The 14,643-nt window shown below is 34.0% G+C and overlaps 2 protein-coding genes across 2 annotated transcripts; both read left to right on the forward strand.

Annotated features, from left to right (window-relative positions):
- Positions 1-898: 898 nt before the first annotated feature.
- On the forward strand, positions 899-3,291 carry LOC145954824 (uncharacterized). The gene is made up of 5 exons (XM_083069509.1): positions 899-1,369; positions 1,574-2,301; positions 2,385-2,572; positions 2,669-3,055; positions 3,188-3,291. The coding sequence occupies exons 1-5, from the start codon at positions 899-901 to the stop codon at positions 3,289-3,291; spliced, it is 1,878 nt and encodes a 625-aa protein (XP_082925635.1).
- Positions 3,292-11,228: 7,937 nt separating this feature from the next.
- LOC109813028 (protein FAR1-RELATED SEQUENCE 5) lies at positions 11,229-13,796 on the forward strand. Its single transcript, XM_083069510.1, has 4 exons — positions 11,229-11,494; positions 11,596-13,321; positions 13,589-13,645; positions 13,755-13,796. Exons 1-4 carry the CDS (start codon positions 11,229-11,231, stop codon positions 13,794-13,796), a joined length of 2,091 nt encoding a protein of 696 aa, XP_082925636.1.
- Positions 13,797-14,643: the final 847 nt, after the last annotated feature.

Genomic DNA, 14,643 nt, shown 5'->3' on the forward strand with positions numbered 1-14,643 from the left:
TAATTAGCAAATACGACAAGTTTACTTTACTCGGAGTAACCTGAAGAGAGTAAAGAGAGAGAGAAAGATAGAAAGAGAGTCCCATTTTTTGAGAAATTGGAATATGTGTTGAGGGAGGGGGTTGACCTCCTTAAATAGCCTTAGGAGGTTGGAACGACTGTTCTCCTTTTGGAACAACTATTCTCAACCTAATTTCATGTGTAAATATTAGATTTGGAACGACCATACTCTTCATGGGAACGACCGTTCTCATACAACATAAGTATGCACATTCTTATGAAGAGTTTGCTCGTTCTTATGTCTCTTGGGCTTGGTTCTTTGGTTTTTTGACCCTTGAAATGTCTCTTGGAGGCCTCTTGATCCTTCTTGAAGTATTCCAGAGCATGGTAGTAAGTATCGGACGAATCGTGATTCGTATCGTATGATACAATACGATTCTGTGGTTCCGCGATTCGAATCGCAGGGCATATCATTTTTGATCATGAATCATGTCCGAATCGTGTGTATCGTGTTACGAATCGGAAAATCACGATTCAAGAAGAACTCGCACGATTCTGGAAAGAAGCGGGTCGCGTCCGAAATCGGGTCAGGTCATGCGCGACCCGATTCTGAAAACCCTAAAAAAATGATTTTTTTTAAATAAAAAAAAGCGAAACTGAGACAGAAAGAGCCGATACACATTCCTGTACATGACCCACTTAGTGGGTTTCACTTTTAGTGGTCCATTTGCTTCGTCCAGGTTCTTTGCTTCGTTTGGGTTGTTGTTCATCATGGTCCAAGGGTAAGGGCTTCCCTTCTTATTGTGTGGTCCATTCCTCCACTTGTTCTCTCTTTTTTTCTTTGTTATTCCCTCTACAACTTACTGGTCCCATCTCTTCACTTGGTAGGCCATTAAAAAATGGGTCATTCAAAAAGAGAGCCCGATATCACTTGGAACTATTGTGATAGTATCCCTCCAAACAGACTTCAAGTAAAATGTAAGTTCTGTTTTCATGTTTGTTGGGGTGGTATTTCAAGGATGAAACATCATCTTGCTGGGACAAAGGAAAATGTGATTGCTTGCCCAAGTGTTCCTGATGATGTGAAGGAAATATTTATGAAGCTCTTGGAAACTAAAAATAAACAGAAAGAAGATTGCTTGGATGTAGAGAATGGGACAGTAAAAGGAAAAGAGGGAACATCTAAAATTTTCAAACAAAAGACAATAAATGAAGTTTGTAAAGATAGGGAATTTGTGATTCAAGAAATTTGTAAATGCATTTATGGTAATGCATTACCATTTAATTTGGTAAGGAGTCCTCTTTTTATTCAAATGTTGAAGGTTGTTGGAGAATATGGAAGAGGTTTGAAACCACCAACTTATCATGAGGTGAGGTTTTTTTTTTGAAGAAAGTTGTTGAAAACATCCAAAAAAAGCTTAGAAAAATATAGAAGTGATTGGGAGAAATGGGGATGCACCTTGATGTGTGATGGTTGGACGGATGGGAAAGGAAGATCACTCACTAATTTTCTTGTTAACAGTCCAAGTGGGACTATTTTTTTGAAATCTATTGATACAAGTGATGTGATAAAGGATGGGAAAAAAATGTTTGAATTGTTAGACAACATTGTTGAAGAAATTGGGGAGGAGCATGTAGTCCAAGTTGTGACGGATGGGGCTTCTAATCTTGTGGCAGCTGGACAAATGTTAATGGAGAAGAGAACCAAACTATTTTGGTTCCCATGTGCAGCCCATTGCCTTGATCTAATCCTTGAGGACATTGGAGAGCTTCCGGTATTCTATAATACCATTGCTAATGCAAAGAAGATTACTACCTACATATATAGGCATACATGGGTCCTTAATTTGTATAGACAATATTCCAATGGAAAGGAATTAGCAAGACCAGCTGTGACAAGATTTGCAACTTCTTATCTTACACTAAATTGCATTAAACAACAAAAGAATGCTCTTAGATCAATGTTTGCATCGGAGGAATGGGCTACTAGTCCACATGCTAGTAAAAGTGAGGCTAAGCAAGTCATGAACCTAGTGTTGAGTGATGATAGATTTTGGAGATCAATTACATATTTCCTAAAGTGCATGATTCCACTTGTGAAAGTTTTAAGGCTTGTAGATGGTGATTCAAAGCCAGCCTCACCATACATTTATGAAGCAATGGATAGGGCTAAAGAGAAAATTGCTCAAAACTTTCAAATGCAAGAGTCAAGGTATAAACAAGTGTGGAAGATTATTGACACTAGGTGGAATCTGCAGCTTCATAGGCCTATTCATGCAGCTGCCTATTATCTCAATCCTAGGTAAATTATTTAAAAATAATTGTCATTTTAAGAACTACTATTTTCTTTGTGCCTAGTAGCTAAGTTATTTCTTATTTGGTTAGGTATCATTATGACAAGAACTTCAATCCGGATAGTGAAGTGTTAATTGGTTTATATGAAACCTTTCAAAGAATGGTTCCGGATATAAGGACAAGAGTTATAATAGATCAACAACTTGAAAAGTTTAAGGGAGCTAAGGAGATCTTTGGAATGGACATGGCAATAGCTACTAGAGATAAGAAACAACCGGGTATCCCTTTAATTTTTACTTTATAAATATCATAAAGATAATACATAATAATTAATAATATCTGCATTTGTAAACTAAATACACTTTTTTTTATAGCTCTTTGGTGGGAGAGTTACGGTGGAAGAGGTAAAGAGTTACAAAAGGTGGCTATGAGAATGTTGAGTCTTACATGTAGTGCCACGGGATGTGAGAGAAATTGGAGTACATTTGACCAAGTGCATACTAAGAGAAGAAATCGATTGGAGCAACAAAGATTAAATGCACTTGTATATGTCAAACATAATCTTCAACTTGAGATGAGGAAAAATAGTAGAGAAGAGAATGGAGATACCTATGATCCCATATGTTTGTCAGATATTGAATCCGATGATGAACGGATCACCGAAAAGGAGAATCCTTGTTTGCCTATTGATGCCTCATGGATGGATGTACATGAGTGCTTTGGTGTTGATGAGGGAGCTCCAAAGAAGAAAAGAAAGAGAGGTAATTATTTATATTTAAAAGTTAGTTTAGAACTTGGAAGTTGGAATTAGAACTAGACCTTATTATTTTCTTTTGATTACATAAGTCCAAGAAACTTGAATGCCAAGATTGGTAAGGGAAAATCAATAATAGAAGATGAGGATGAAATTGAAGATAATGAAGAAGAAGAACTTTTGATATTAGAAGATGAAGATGACTTGAGTGATGTAGATCTTGGGGTTGGGGATGATGAATGATCTTGGATAAGGGCACTTTGTATTTATTTTTTGAGGCTGTATGACTGAATTTGTGTGGCAGTAACACCACTTGTTGTTGAGTTTATGCAGCAACAACACTAATATTTTTTTGGGTGGCTATATTGCTGAATTAGAGTAACAAACAGTCCCTGGTAAATGCATATATTTAGCAACAACAATGGTTTTTTTGGAGGCTTTGTTGTTGAACTGTGTAGTCATTTCTTTTGGCTTTGAGACTGTTATTATTTGTATAATTGTATCTTTGTTTGTATTTTGAAGCTTATATATTACTATATATTTATGTATGACTTCATTTTGTCTGTTTCTTTATATTAAAACGTGCTTAGAGTGCTTTTATATGTCTTGTATGCATATATATAAACTACGTTTTTATTGATCATGAATCTTACGATTCACGATACGATTCGATTCACGATTCAAAAAATAAGCTTTTTGATACATTATTTGTATCTCAATTCAACTACCATGTTCCAGAGTCTTCAAGGTCCTTTGAGGGTCACTTCTCTCGCTTTAGATGTAAATAGTATAGGAGTGATGTAACTAGAAAATGTTATTTGGTCTTGTCAGGTTTGAATGACATAAAAACATCCTCCTTTGGACCTATGTGGACATCTATTTGCTTGTGCAAGTGTCATGGATGTCCAAACATGGTGGGAACAAGATGTTTCCTAGGCCATCCAAGGAGCCAATATGTCACATAGCCTTGTCTAGTCACACCAAATACACCATGACACATGGAAATCTCCCATTGGCTCTTCTAGATTTAGGATGGTGACATGAGTCACACTTTCCTTGCCTTGCTACATGGCAAGCTCTCATTGGTCATTTTAGATCTAAGATAGTGACACATGGGAGAATGTTGGTCGAATGTCATTTTTAAACTAGGGTTAGTGTTTTTGAGTTCAAGTTACCTAACTTAGGTTATCGTTATCCTAGGTTAGCTTAACTTACACCACAAGCTATTAAACCCTCTATATAGGTTCTTCATGTAATGTTCAAATAATTTGATGGAAATCTACTCCCCAAGGATTCCTTTGGAAGAGATAAGATCAAGAAGGATGAAGGTTGACCCATAAGAAGCTCACACTTGAAGGACATTATTGGACCTTTAAGAAGGACCACAATTAGGAGGCTAGAGAAGGCTTATATAGAGGAGGTGCTTCTTAGACCTATGCTTTATATAAGCATTGAGTATGATTCATCTTATTGGTCTCTTAGCTTCCATTGTATATACATTGTATAGTACTTGCACATAGTAGTTACTTATATATGTGTATTTTGCCTTTGTATTTGTAAGGCACAATTTTCTTTTCTTATAGGTCATATCTTTAGGATTCTAGGGTATGTTATTTAGAGACTTTTGCTCCATTTGACCTTGTATTAAGGGTCATAGATTTTCTCATTTTTAGTAGTAGAAGTGGGGTGGGGTGACAAATAGTAAAGTATGTAGGTGAAGCTAGTAATTGGGCTTTTGGTGGGCCTAGGAAAAATTTTACATATTAGGCTAGTTTTCCTCCATTTTTTTTCCAAGGAATTGATTTAGCTAGGTCTCACCATAATTTGGTGAACCTAACTAAACCAATTCCAACATTTTTGGATTAGATTAAGTGAAAGAAACAAGCCATGACCGCCTAGCTCCTTCCTTGGTCGAATTGTTCTTTAGCTTCTCCAACACACTTGCTTCTAGCTTAGATTGTTCCAAAAGCTTTAGGTTAGCTTGCTCCCCGAGCTTCTAGCTTAGCTTGCTCCACAAGCTTCTAGCAAGGTAACTAGGGATGGTTAGCTTAAGTGTAAGAAGGCCAAACATGGTTCTACTTGAACCACAATTAGACTAGCTTACACCATAAGCTACCTATTCTCTATATAAGGCTTTTCCTTCACTTTGTAAACACTTTTGGATGCATAATAGAGAAAATTTTGAGTTATTACTTCATATTTCTCTCTCCTAAAAGTCTTCAAACTCTTTGATTTAGATCCAATTCTCTTATCCTCTTCCTAAAGAGTGTGGTGGGATTGAAATGGCTTATCTTCTTCCAAGGAGTGACACCTCTTGAAGAGTGTTCTTCATCTTCCAAGGTGAACCCAAGGGCTTCTACCTCCATTAGAAGCCTCCAAGAAGCTTGAGAAGTGTCAAGAAACCAAAGGTCTAGGGAGAAACTTGAAGGAGACGCCAACACCAAACCAAGTTCTCCAAGAGGTTTCCATCATAATTTTTGATCATTTGTGAGAAATACTACTTGAGTTTTCTCTTCCAAAAGTCTAATTCTCTCTCTCTTGGAGAAATTCTCTCTTTATGAACTTTTGTTAAGGAATTCCTCCTTGTGACAAATTCTTCCTGTCTTAAGTATCTTCTCATTGGAATGGTGCATCCATCCCTATTCCTTCTCCGCCATTGTCGGCCTCTTTGAAGCTTTGAAATCCATGGAAGAAGATAAGGAGCACATTGGAGCTATTTGAAGAGATTCATCCATCATCTCCAAGCTAGTTTTATTAAGGAAAGTGTGACTTAATTTGAATGTCATGTGATTTTCATTTGAATTTGAGTTATCCTATCCATATGTGCAATTTCTATTTGGCTGGCCACTTAGGTGGATCAAATTATTTCAAATGTTAGTCCAAGGCCTAAATATAGGTTGCACCTCCTAAGACCAAGATTACACAAGAAGGAAAAATTATAGTAAAGTCCCTACACTAGTTGGCCCAAAATAAGGAAACTATATACATGTATATGAATGGTATTGAAATTAATTATTTAGTAGCTTATATAGTTCAAGATAAAATAAGGCCCACTAACCTTAACATGGCCTAATCCTTATAGGCTCTTCTAGCTTAGCCCATTCCTCTATATCTCCCTCACCTGAACATGAAGAACAAGTGACACCACCTTCTTCTAAAGAAGTCATCAAAATGCAACAAACTACTTTGAAAAATGAAGACAATAGTCGCTACACTGATCACAACACTCTAACAATCTATTTGTTAACCACATCGATTTGATAGAAAATATCAAAAGTTGCTCAACAAGCTTTATCTAGAAATTAGGTCTGATGTAGATTCATCCATGTACTAGTGATTCTCATTTATTGCTTTGGTCTTAGCTTTTGTTAGTACCCGAAAGGGGAGTAGTATAAAGATTTTATAGTTTTTGGGAAAGTTCTTTTAATTTTTATTTTTCAAAATTTACTTCATCTCAAGTAGAGTATACAAAACTTTTTTTTATGCTTTGATGGCTATAGAGAAGTTCTTTTTTCACTTACGTTCTAATAATTTTTTCTCTAGCTAAAATAGTTATGGAATGATAATACATATGATATGATTAATTATGCTTTAATTAATTGTTTTGATATGTTATGAATGCTTTAATTATACTTTGTTCACTCTAATCGATTTTATATACTTCGATAAAAAAATAGTAATGCTTGAAATGTTGATGCATCTAAAGTAACAAGCATATGTGCTGATTTAAATATCTTGAATTTATTGCCTATTCGTCTCAGAATTGAAATTGACTAAATCTAATAAGTTTAAAAACTTTTTTTTTCAAAAATTTGTTTGTTATCATCATAAAGGGTGAGATTTTTAGATCAAAACATGGTCATGGATCCCTTAGATTATAAATTTTAATGCTAAAACACTTTAATGTTTTTGTTAAAGAAATTCTTTTTGTGAATAACCAATTTTATCCAGACCCACCAAAACAACGAAATGGTCGTTTACTATGAAGCGGAGGAGCTCCCAAAGTATGGAGGCAACACCATATGACAACAAGGAGGCTTGAAGCCCAAATAGGTTGGTTTTAGTAGCCTAGAATGGGCTATTCCAAAACCGGAACAAGCCGTTCCCAAGTCAGAATGGGACATTCTTAAATTGGAACGGGTCGTTCCAAGTTACTAAAAACACCTAAAACCTTAATTGAGAACAGGCCAAAATGGGTCGTTCCAGTGCAAATTCACTATGAGAAACGTTCAAATTGGGAACAACCCATACCGCTTTTAGAACGGGCCGTTCTCTATCTAGAACGGACCGTTCTAGTGCAGTTCACTATGGGAAACGTTCAAATGGGGAACGGGCCGTTCCGCCTTTAGAACGAGGCGTTCCACCTTTAGAACGGGACGTTTCATATTCACATGTAACTCATAACTGAATGATCCAGAACGGGCAGTTCTGAATCTGGAATGGGTCGTTCTGGTAAGGTTTGACGTCTATAAATAGCAGACTCGGGCACTATTTTTGGGGCAAAAAAAATTCGTCGAGAACTCCTTATAGCTCGAAATTTCTCTCTCTTCATCCCTCTTTGTAGTTCTTGAGATCTGTGAGGCATCTGTGTAGCGTGAAAGGTAGCCAAAAAGCACCAAATAGATCCTCGTCTTTCAAGATTCAACGGTATCATATTCTTTTCTTGACTCTATTTTTTTTACTTGTTGAAAATAATTGCATGTACATAGTGAATATGATTTGTTATCTTCAAAGTCATCGTTTAGAAAGTATTTAATATACAACAAATAACAACGTCGATTGAATAACATTTTTATCTTCGACGTTACTTGATTTTAAGGGTTTAATGATTGGCCATTTGCTAACTTAAATTCTTATACAAGTTCCACTTTTTTTTTAAAAAAGAAATAAATAAAAGAGGTTTATTTCACATATAAATTATCCTCTTGTATACAACAATTTATGATGTTAATTGAGTAGCGTTTCTACTTTTAATATCATGTAAATCGTAAAAGCTTATAGGATAGTCATTTGCTATCCTAAGCTTTTATGCACAAGATAAATTAAAAATTATCATTTTATGAAAAAAAATTATTAATAACATTAATTAAATAGCAATTCCATCTTTAATGTTATTGATAGGGTTTATTGATTAGCCATTTGCTAACCCAAATCCCTATGATTTTCTAGTAAAAAATACAAAAGAAGCATTTCTCACATTAAAAAAAAAAATATATATATATATATATATATATATATATATATATATACACACACACATTTATGCGGAGTAAATTAAATATTTATAAATTTATATAATTTTGCGCAATTAATTAAAGGTACTGTGTTTTTACAGGCGTCATAGGGTGCTAATACCTTCCCTACTCATAATTGACTTCCGAACCCAATTTTGATTTTAAAGATTATTTTTAAAGGGTTTTCCAATATTTTTTTCCTTAAAATAAAATATTGGTGGCGGCTCCATTAAAAATGTTTGCGTCATCCCGTCGTGATCCCGGTTATGACACTTTTAGATCAGATAGAAAGAAAATTATAAAAAGATGATTGGTTATGATAACGTCTACTCTCTCAAACAAATCACTTTATTTATTTAAGAAGAATGCATTAAATATATATCATTTATCATGTTTGATAACCAAATCATCTTTGTCTATGTTATTCTTTAACAGATCGCATGAATAAAATCTTCCTTGATACTTGAACTTCAAAAAGGAATAAAGATTTACTTTGCATTAGTGAAAAGAAAAACAAATATCTCAAAGTGTGTGATGTCTCAAATGAAGTCATTTTCAACTAACACACTCAATAGTTCCTCCCATTTTGTACCTTAAAGGTAACAAGTAACCTCATTAATTAGATAATGAGTGAGAATTTGGTAAAATGCATTTAATGATTAAATAAAGAACTTTAAGACTCAAATAGAAAATAGTACAACGATTATAAAAAATATTTCATTCTTTTATTAAATCTCTATACTTAAATTGGTTGTATAATATTTTGAAAGTAAAACAAAATAAGTGATTTCTCGGCTTTAACTTTGTGTTATCGCTCAAAGCCTGGAGAGGCTTTGTTGTAAAGAATACTTGGTTGTTGAAACTTAGAGAGCTTTTGTTGTTCAAAGAATACTTGTGTAGGTTGTTTGAAAGACAAGTCAAAAAATACACAGGTTATTTCAAAAGTGGCTTGTGAAAGAATACTTGTATCTTTGTGAAATATAGTGAAACTTGATCAAGTTAATCAAAAACTATCTAGATGTGGTCTTAGTGGTTAAGATAAACTAATATGAAATACTGTGTTTTTTTTTTTTATCTTAATTAACTCTTCGTTTGCACTTCTAAGGTCTTGATATTACTTCACCATTTTTAAAAATGTGTTCAATTTTTTTTTTATTGAAATTATAGAACCTCCTTCTAATGTCTTTCTTTTCTCCAAAATTACAAATAACAAAAGTTTAATACTCAATTAGCCTCCTTATCATTTAATCATTATAATGACAATTAATTAATCATTCAAAAAATAATAGTACCTTGTTTAAACTACAGAATGAGGCCCAATCATACTACTTTTTTTTTTATAATATTTTCAAACCTAATATTTAGTATTAAATTTGCACCCAAATGAAAATTAAACAATACATATTCCACATGGGTGTTCAAAAAGTGACTCTTAATTACTTATTATATATAGTCCAGCCAAATGATAAGACAACATCTATTGTTACGCTGAAGGACAATCTTATTATAATAGAGTTAAGCTCCTTTAGAAAACTCAATTTCTCCTTTAGCACACCAACCATGGAGTCATCAAACACAGTTGCACAATGCCTGGCCTATGAATCCAAAATTCGTGTAAGCAAAATCTTATGGACGTCAAGCCTACCAAACCATAAAAATTCCAACAACTTAAACGTCGAACATCATCATACACAATTTTCAACTCGTTTACCCATTACCTACCTCACTTTGAAACAATTTTTCAACATTCAACTAAAAAAATTCGACAATGAACGTTGAATCCTAACCAAAATACCAAACAAAAAATGGCTATATAAACTAACATGCAAAAATGAAACAATGACCTAGCATACCAATAGAAAGAAGAAGGGAACAAAACACAATAACAAGACAAATTAAACAACTTACAAAATTTGATGGGTTATGTTGGTCCAACACTTCAAGCGAAAAGCCAAAATAGAAGTTACAACAATGAAGCAAATAGAGGGTTGAATAGATGATGGCCACCACCTCACCACCACCTACAATTGCCAAAAATAATGAAGAGAAAAGAAGAGAAACGAGTGGATAAGGAGAAGATGAAAGAATCGAACGGTTTTAAAAAATGAGTGGGAAGCTTGGGTTGATCGAATGAATCAGGATCCTCTCCTGCGATATACGTACAACATCTCTCCATCAGGATCTCAACCGTCCATTTTCTTATACATCTAACGGTTATAAATAAAAATCCATTTTCGAGTGCAGCAATTTCATTTATGTTTTGGAAAGTCCGCACGTCTTCCTTTTTGGAGCCAAACAAAACAGGAAAACAAATCACACGTTGGGCACGTCTTCCTTTTTGGCGCCAAACAAAATAGAAAAACTGATGTCCACCAGTCTCCCTCTTTCGCTATAGCTTTGTAAATAAAACAGAAAAATAGAGCACACATCTGGGACCAACTCAAAGTACCAAAACAGAAAAACAGAGCACACGTCTGGAACTAACTCAAATTGCTTGGAAAATAACAAAAATTGCTGGAAATTATCTTGAAAGGTAAAAATTTATGTATGTGATTATTTTTAAAATTCTTTCAAGTTTCAATAATTATTTGAGAGTGAGAAGATGGTTGATGATAGAAACGTAATTTTTTTACATTGATAATTTTTAATCTTACATTGTTGATAAAAGAACAATAAAGTCCGTTAATTAATAATTTTTCTATTAATGTTACATTGTTGATGAAAGAAAAATAAATAGGATATTTATGCAAACTAATAAATCTTTAATTGTTTAGAATGATTGTCATATATGTGTCTCTCTGTCTCATAATATGTCCAACACTATTTTTCATTTATAACAATACATGCTTGAAACGTTCGCAAATCCACTTTGAAATGTTAACATCTTGATTAATAATTTTATGTTTGTTTATTATATTATGGCAAATGTAGAATTATTGATTTAAGATGCAAGAAGATTGGAAGCCGAAATTGGATATGATTTTTGATAGCCTTGAGGATGCTTGGAAGTTTTGGGTTGATTATGGCGGGAGAGTTGGATTTGGAGTAAGGAAACAATATACACACACAAAAAAAGATGGCTCAATTTCATGTTGTAGGTTTGTTTGTTGCAAAGAAGGTTTGCAAAAGCCAGACAGACGAGATTATAAAACAATTAATCCAAGACCGGAGACCAGAACAGATTGTAAAGCAAGGCTGGGACTTAAAAACATGTGTGGAAAATTGATAGTGCATGATTTTGAGGAGGAACACAACCATATTTTACATATACAAGAAACAACTCATATGTTGTCATCTCAACGAAAACTTTCAGAAGCTCAAGTCAGCAAATTGATCTAGCAGATGATGCTGGCTTACAACAAAGAAAATCATTTGATTTGATGAGTAAAGAAGTGGGAGGAAGAACTAACTTGGGATATACTCGCCTTGATCAAAAGAACTATCTCCGAAAAAGAAGGCAAAGGAGCTTGGTACACGGGGAAGCTGGTTATCTTTTGCAATACTTTCAAAGAAAGTTGGTTGAAAGTCCACCTTTCTATCATGCCTATCAACTAGATGTCGAAGATCAAATTACTAATGTCTTCTGGGCAGATGCGGGGATGCTAATTGATTATGGATATTTTGGTGACGTGTTTTCTCTTGATTCAACATATTGCACAAATAGTTCGCATAGACCACTAGTAGTGTTCTCAGGATTTAACCACCATCGAAGAGCAGTGATTTTTGGGGCTGCACTATTATATGATGAAACAACAGAGTCATATAAGTGGCTTTTTAAAACATTTCTGGAGGCACACAAACAAAAAAGACCCCAAACAATTTTTATTGATCAAGACCAAGCAATGGAAAAAGCACTAGTTGAGGTTATTCCTGAAACTTACCATGGCTTATGTACATGGCACTTGATGCAGAATGGCATCAAGCACTTAGGCAATTTAATGAAGGGGGAATCACATTTTCTTAGTGACTTTAAGAAATGCATGTATGGCTATGATGATGAAGAACAATTTGAGGAAGGTTGGAGAAACCTCCTTGAAAAGTTTGATGTTAAGGAAAACACTTGGTTGCAAAGAGTGTATTCTGTGAAGGAAAAATGGGCATCTTGTTACTTGAAGAAGGCTTTCACATTGGGAATGCGAAGCACCCAACTTAGTGAAAGTGTGAATGCTGATATTAAAAGTTTTATCAATGTGAATTTGGATCTTATCAAGTTTTTTAATCGTTTTGAGGATGTTGTAGAAGAAAAACGGTATAATGAATTGAAGTGTGAATATGAAGCACGTCAAAAAATTCCAAGACTCAAGAACCCATATTCTGATATCTTGAAACAAGTGTCTGAGCTTTATACTCCTACTATTTTTGAGTTATTCCAACATGAGTATGAGTTGTTTGAAGCATGTTCTGTTAAGAGCATAAATGTAAAAGCATCATTAGTTCATTGTGTTATTGCCATGGTAAAGGATTTGGGAGAATGGAAAGTGTCATTTGATTTGGATAAAAAGATAATTCATTGCTCTTGTTGTAAATTTGAGACATTTGGCATACTTTGTTGTCATTGTCTAAGAGTCTTTATTCATATGGATGTTAAATTAGTGCCTGAGCAATATATCCTGAAGAGGTGGACAAAGTTAGCAAGAAGTGTGTCTTTACCTAATGTTAGTGTTCGTCATGTAGTAGAAGATGCTCAATTGACTTCAACTCAACATCGTAGAGACATTTGTCCCCGTCTTATGAGGATAGTTGATGAAGCATGTAGGAGTCAAGAAACATACACGTTGTTGAGCAAAGTTACTGATTTATTGGACAAGGAAATGTTAGAGTTTCAAAATAAACAAGTAAGTAATACTCAAGTTAATGAGTTCCTTAGTAATGTTATAGAGATTGCAAGAAACAATGATGGTTCAACACAAGTAAAGGGGTTCAAGAAAAAAGAAGGTAGAAAAGGTTCAAAGCGTTTGAAAGGTTGGGTAGAACGCCAACTTAGTAAACGAAAGAAAAAGGGTGACTCAAGTGCTTCACAAGATCAAGATCTTACTAAGGTATTATAAAGTTATGAATTTTACCATGCATTAGCTTACTCAAATACATAAACTCTCTTTTTTTGTATGCAGAATAATGAGAGTAAACAAGGTTCAAAATTTGTGAAGGAGAGGATAGAGTAAAATTTAGAAATGCCTAATATAAGTGCATCCACGTGGCTTAATGATGCATACAAACAACAACAATCTATGGTAAGCTAATAGAAATTTAATTGTGAGGAAACCGAAAAAATATTTAGTGATTAATTGATATTGTCTTTTGTGTAGGAAATCAATGATATTTCAAGTCAAGTTAGTGTTACTAGTTTTACTAGTTTATTGATGGTAAGTTTCAATAATTTGGATGGGATATCACAAACATTTTAATAACTTGCAGATTTGACTGGTTTCATATATGTATTTAAAATATTAACTTGTGTCTTTTAAATTGTAGGCACCACTTGATGGGGATATCACAACTTTGACCAATCCATAGAGATGTAAATTAAAAGCTACAACAACTAGCTACTTGTAATGCTTTTTTACCATTCTGTGATGATATTTATAACCGTTAGATGTATAAGAAAATGGACGGTTATGATCCTGTTTTGAATATCATATCATTATCATGATTAGGTTTGGATGTTTACAGATTATAGTCTCTCATTTGGATACCAAGAATCTTTAACATTTGGTAAAAAATTATTCATTATAGTAATTGTTTCTTTCTAGTGAAAAATCGTGTCACAAACAACAGTAATACAGGCGTAGTAAGTGATCCTGATAGTGATTATTTGATAATAATCTCTGTAACACTTGGATAGATGTACACATGAGGACAACAAGAGACACGAATCATAATAAGGGGAAAGGTAGCAATGCAAATCAACTGACCAAGACTCCAGCACACAATTCAGATCAATAAAAACAAAAGAGTGCAACAACAAACTAACCAAGTTCCTCGTTTAGTCACATTCATATCAAGCTATCAGATTATACAAGAAAGTCCTCTTTCATTTCTTTTTAAATTTCAATTATATGTTTGATTATTTACATTTTACAAGCATGCCCCCAATAAGAAGCTACCTGTCGTAGTGCAAGCTTCAAGAATATACATGGTTATATGATGATCAAAGCCTGCATAACCTTCCAAACTTAACCATTTGCCAATACAGGTGATCAATAGCACCATGTGGTGCTATAACAACCATTTAAGAACACTTGAGTTGAGAAGCATTAAGGTCAGAATAGTGAGATGTTAAATAGTATGCACAAGGTCTTAAGTTCTAATCTTGGTAGACAAAAAATAATAAATTAACAACACTTGATTATACAAGAAAGTC

This window comes from Cajanus cajan, chromosome 2, assembly GCF_000230855.2.
Source record: "Cajanus cajan strain Asha chromosome 2, NIPB_CcT2T_4, whole genome shotgun sequence".
NCBI classification, from domain to species: domain Eukaryota; kingdom Viridiplantae; phylum Streptophyta; class Magnoliopsida; order Fabales; family Fabaceae; genus Cajanus; species Cajanus cajan.

Coding starts and splice junctions, on each gene's coding strand:
- LOC145954824 (XM_083069509.1), top strand. CDS start 899: ATGGGTCATTCAAAAAGAGAGCCCGATATCACTTGGAACTATTGTGAT. Junction 2,573..2,668: donor TAGAGATAAGAAACAACCGG/GTATCCCTTTAA, acceptor TTTTTTTTATAG/CTCTTTGGTGGGAGAGTTAC. Junction 3,056..3,187: donor AAAGAAGAAAAGAAAGAGAG/GTAATTATTTAT, acceptor AATCAATAATAG/AAGATGAGGATGAAATTGAA.
- LOC109813028 (XM_083069510.1), top strand. CDS start 11,229: ATGCAAGAAGATTGGAAGCCGAAATTGGATATGATTTTTGATAGCCTT. Junction 11,495..11,595: donor AGGCTGGGACTTAAAAACAT/GTGTGGAAAATT, acceptor GAAAACTTTCAG/AAGCTCAAGTCAGCAAATTG. Junction 13,322..13,588: donor AAGATCAAGATCTTACTAAG/GTATTATAAAGT, acceptor TCTTTTGTGTAG/GAAATCAATGATATTTCAAG.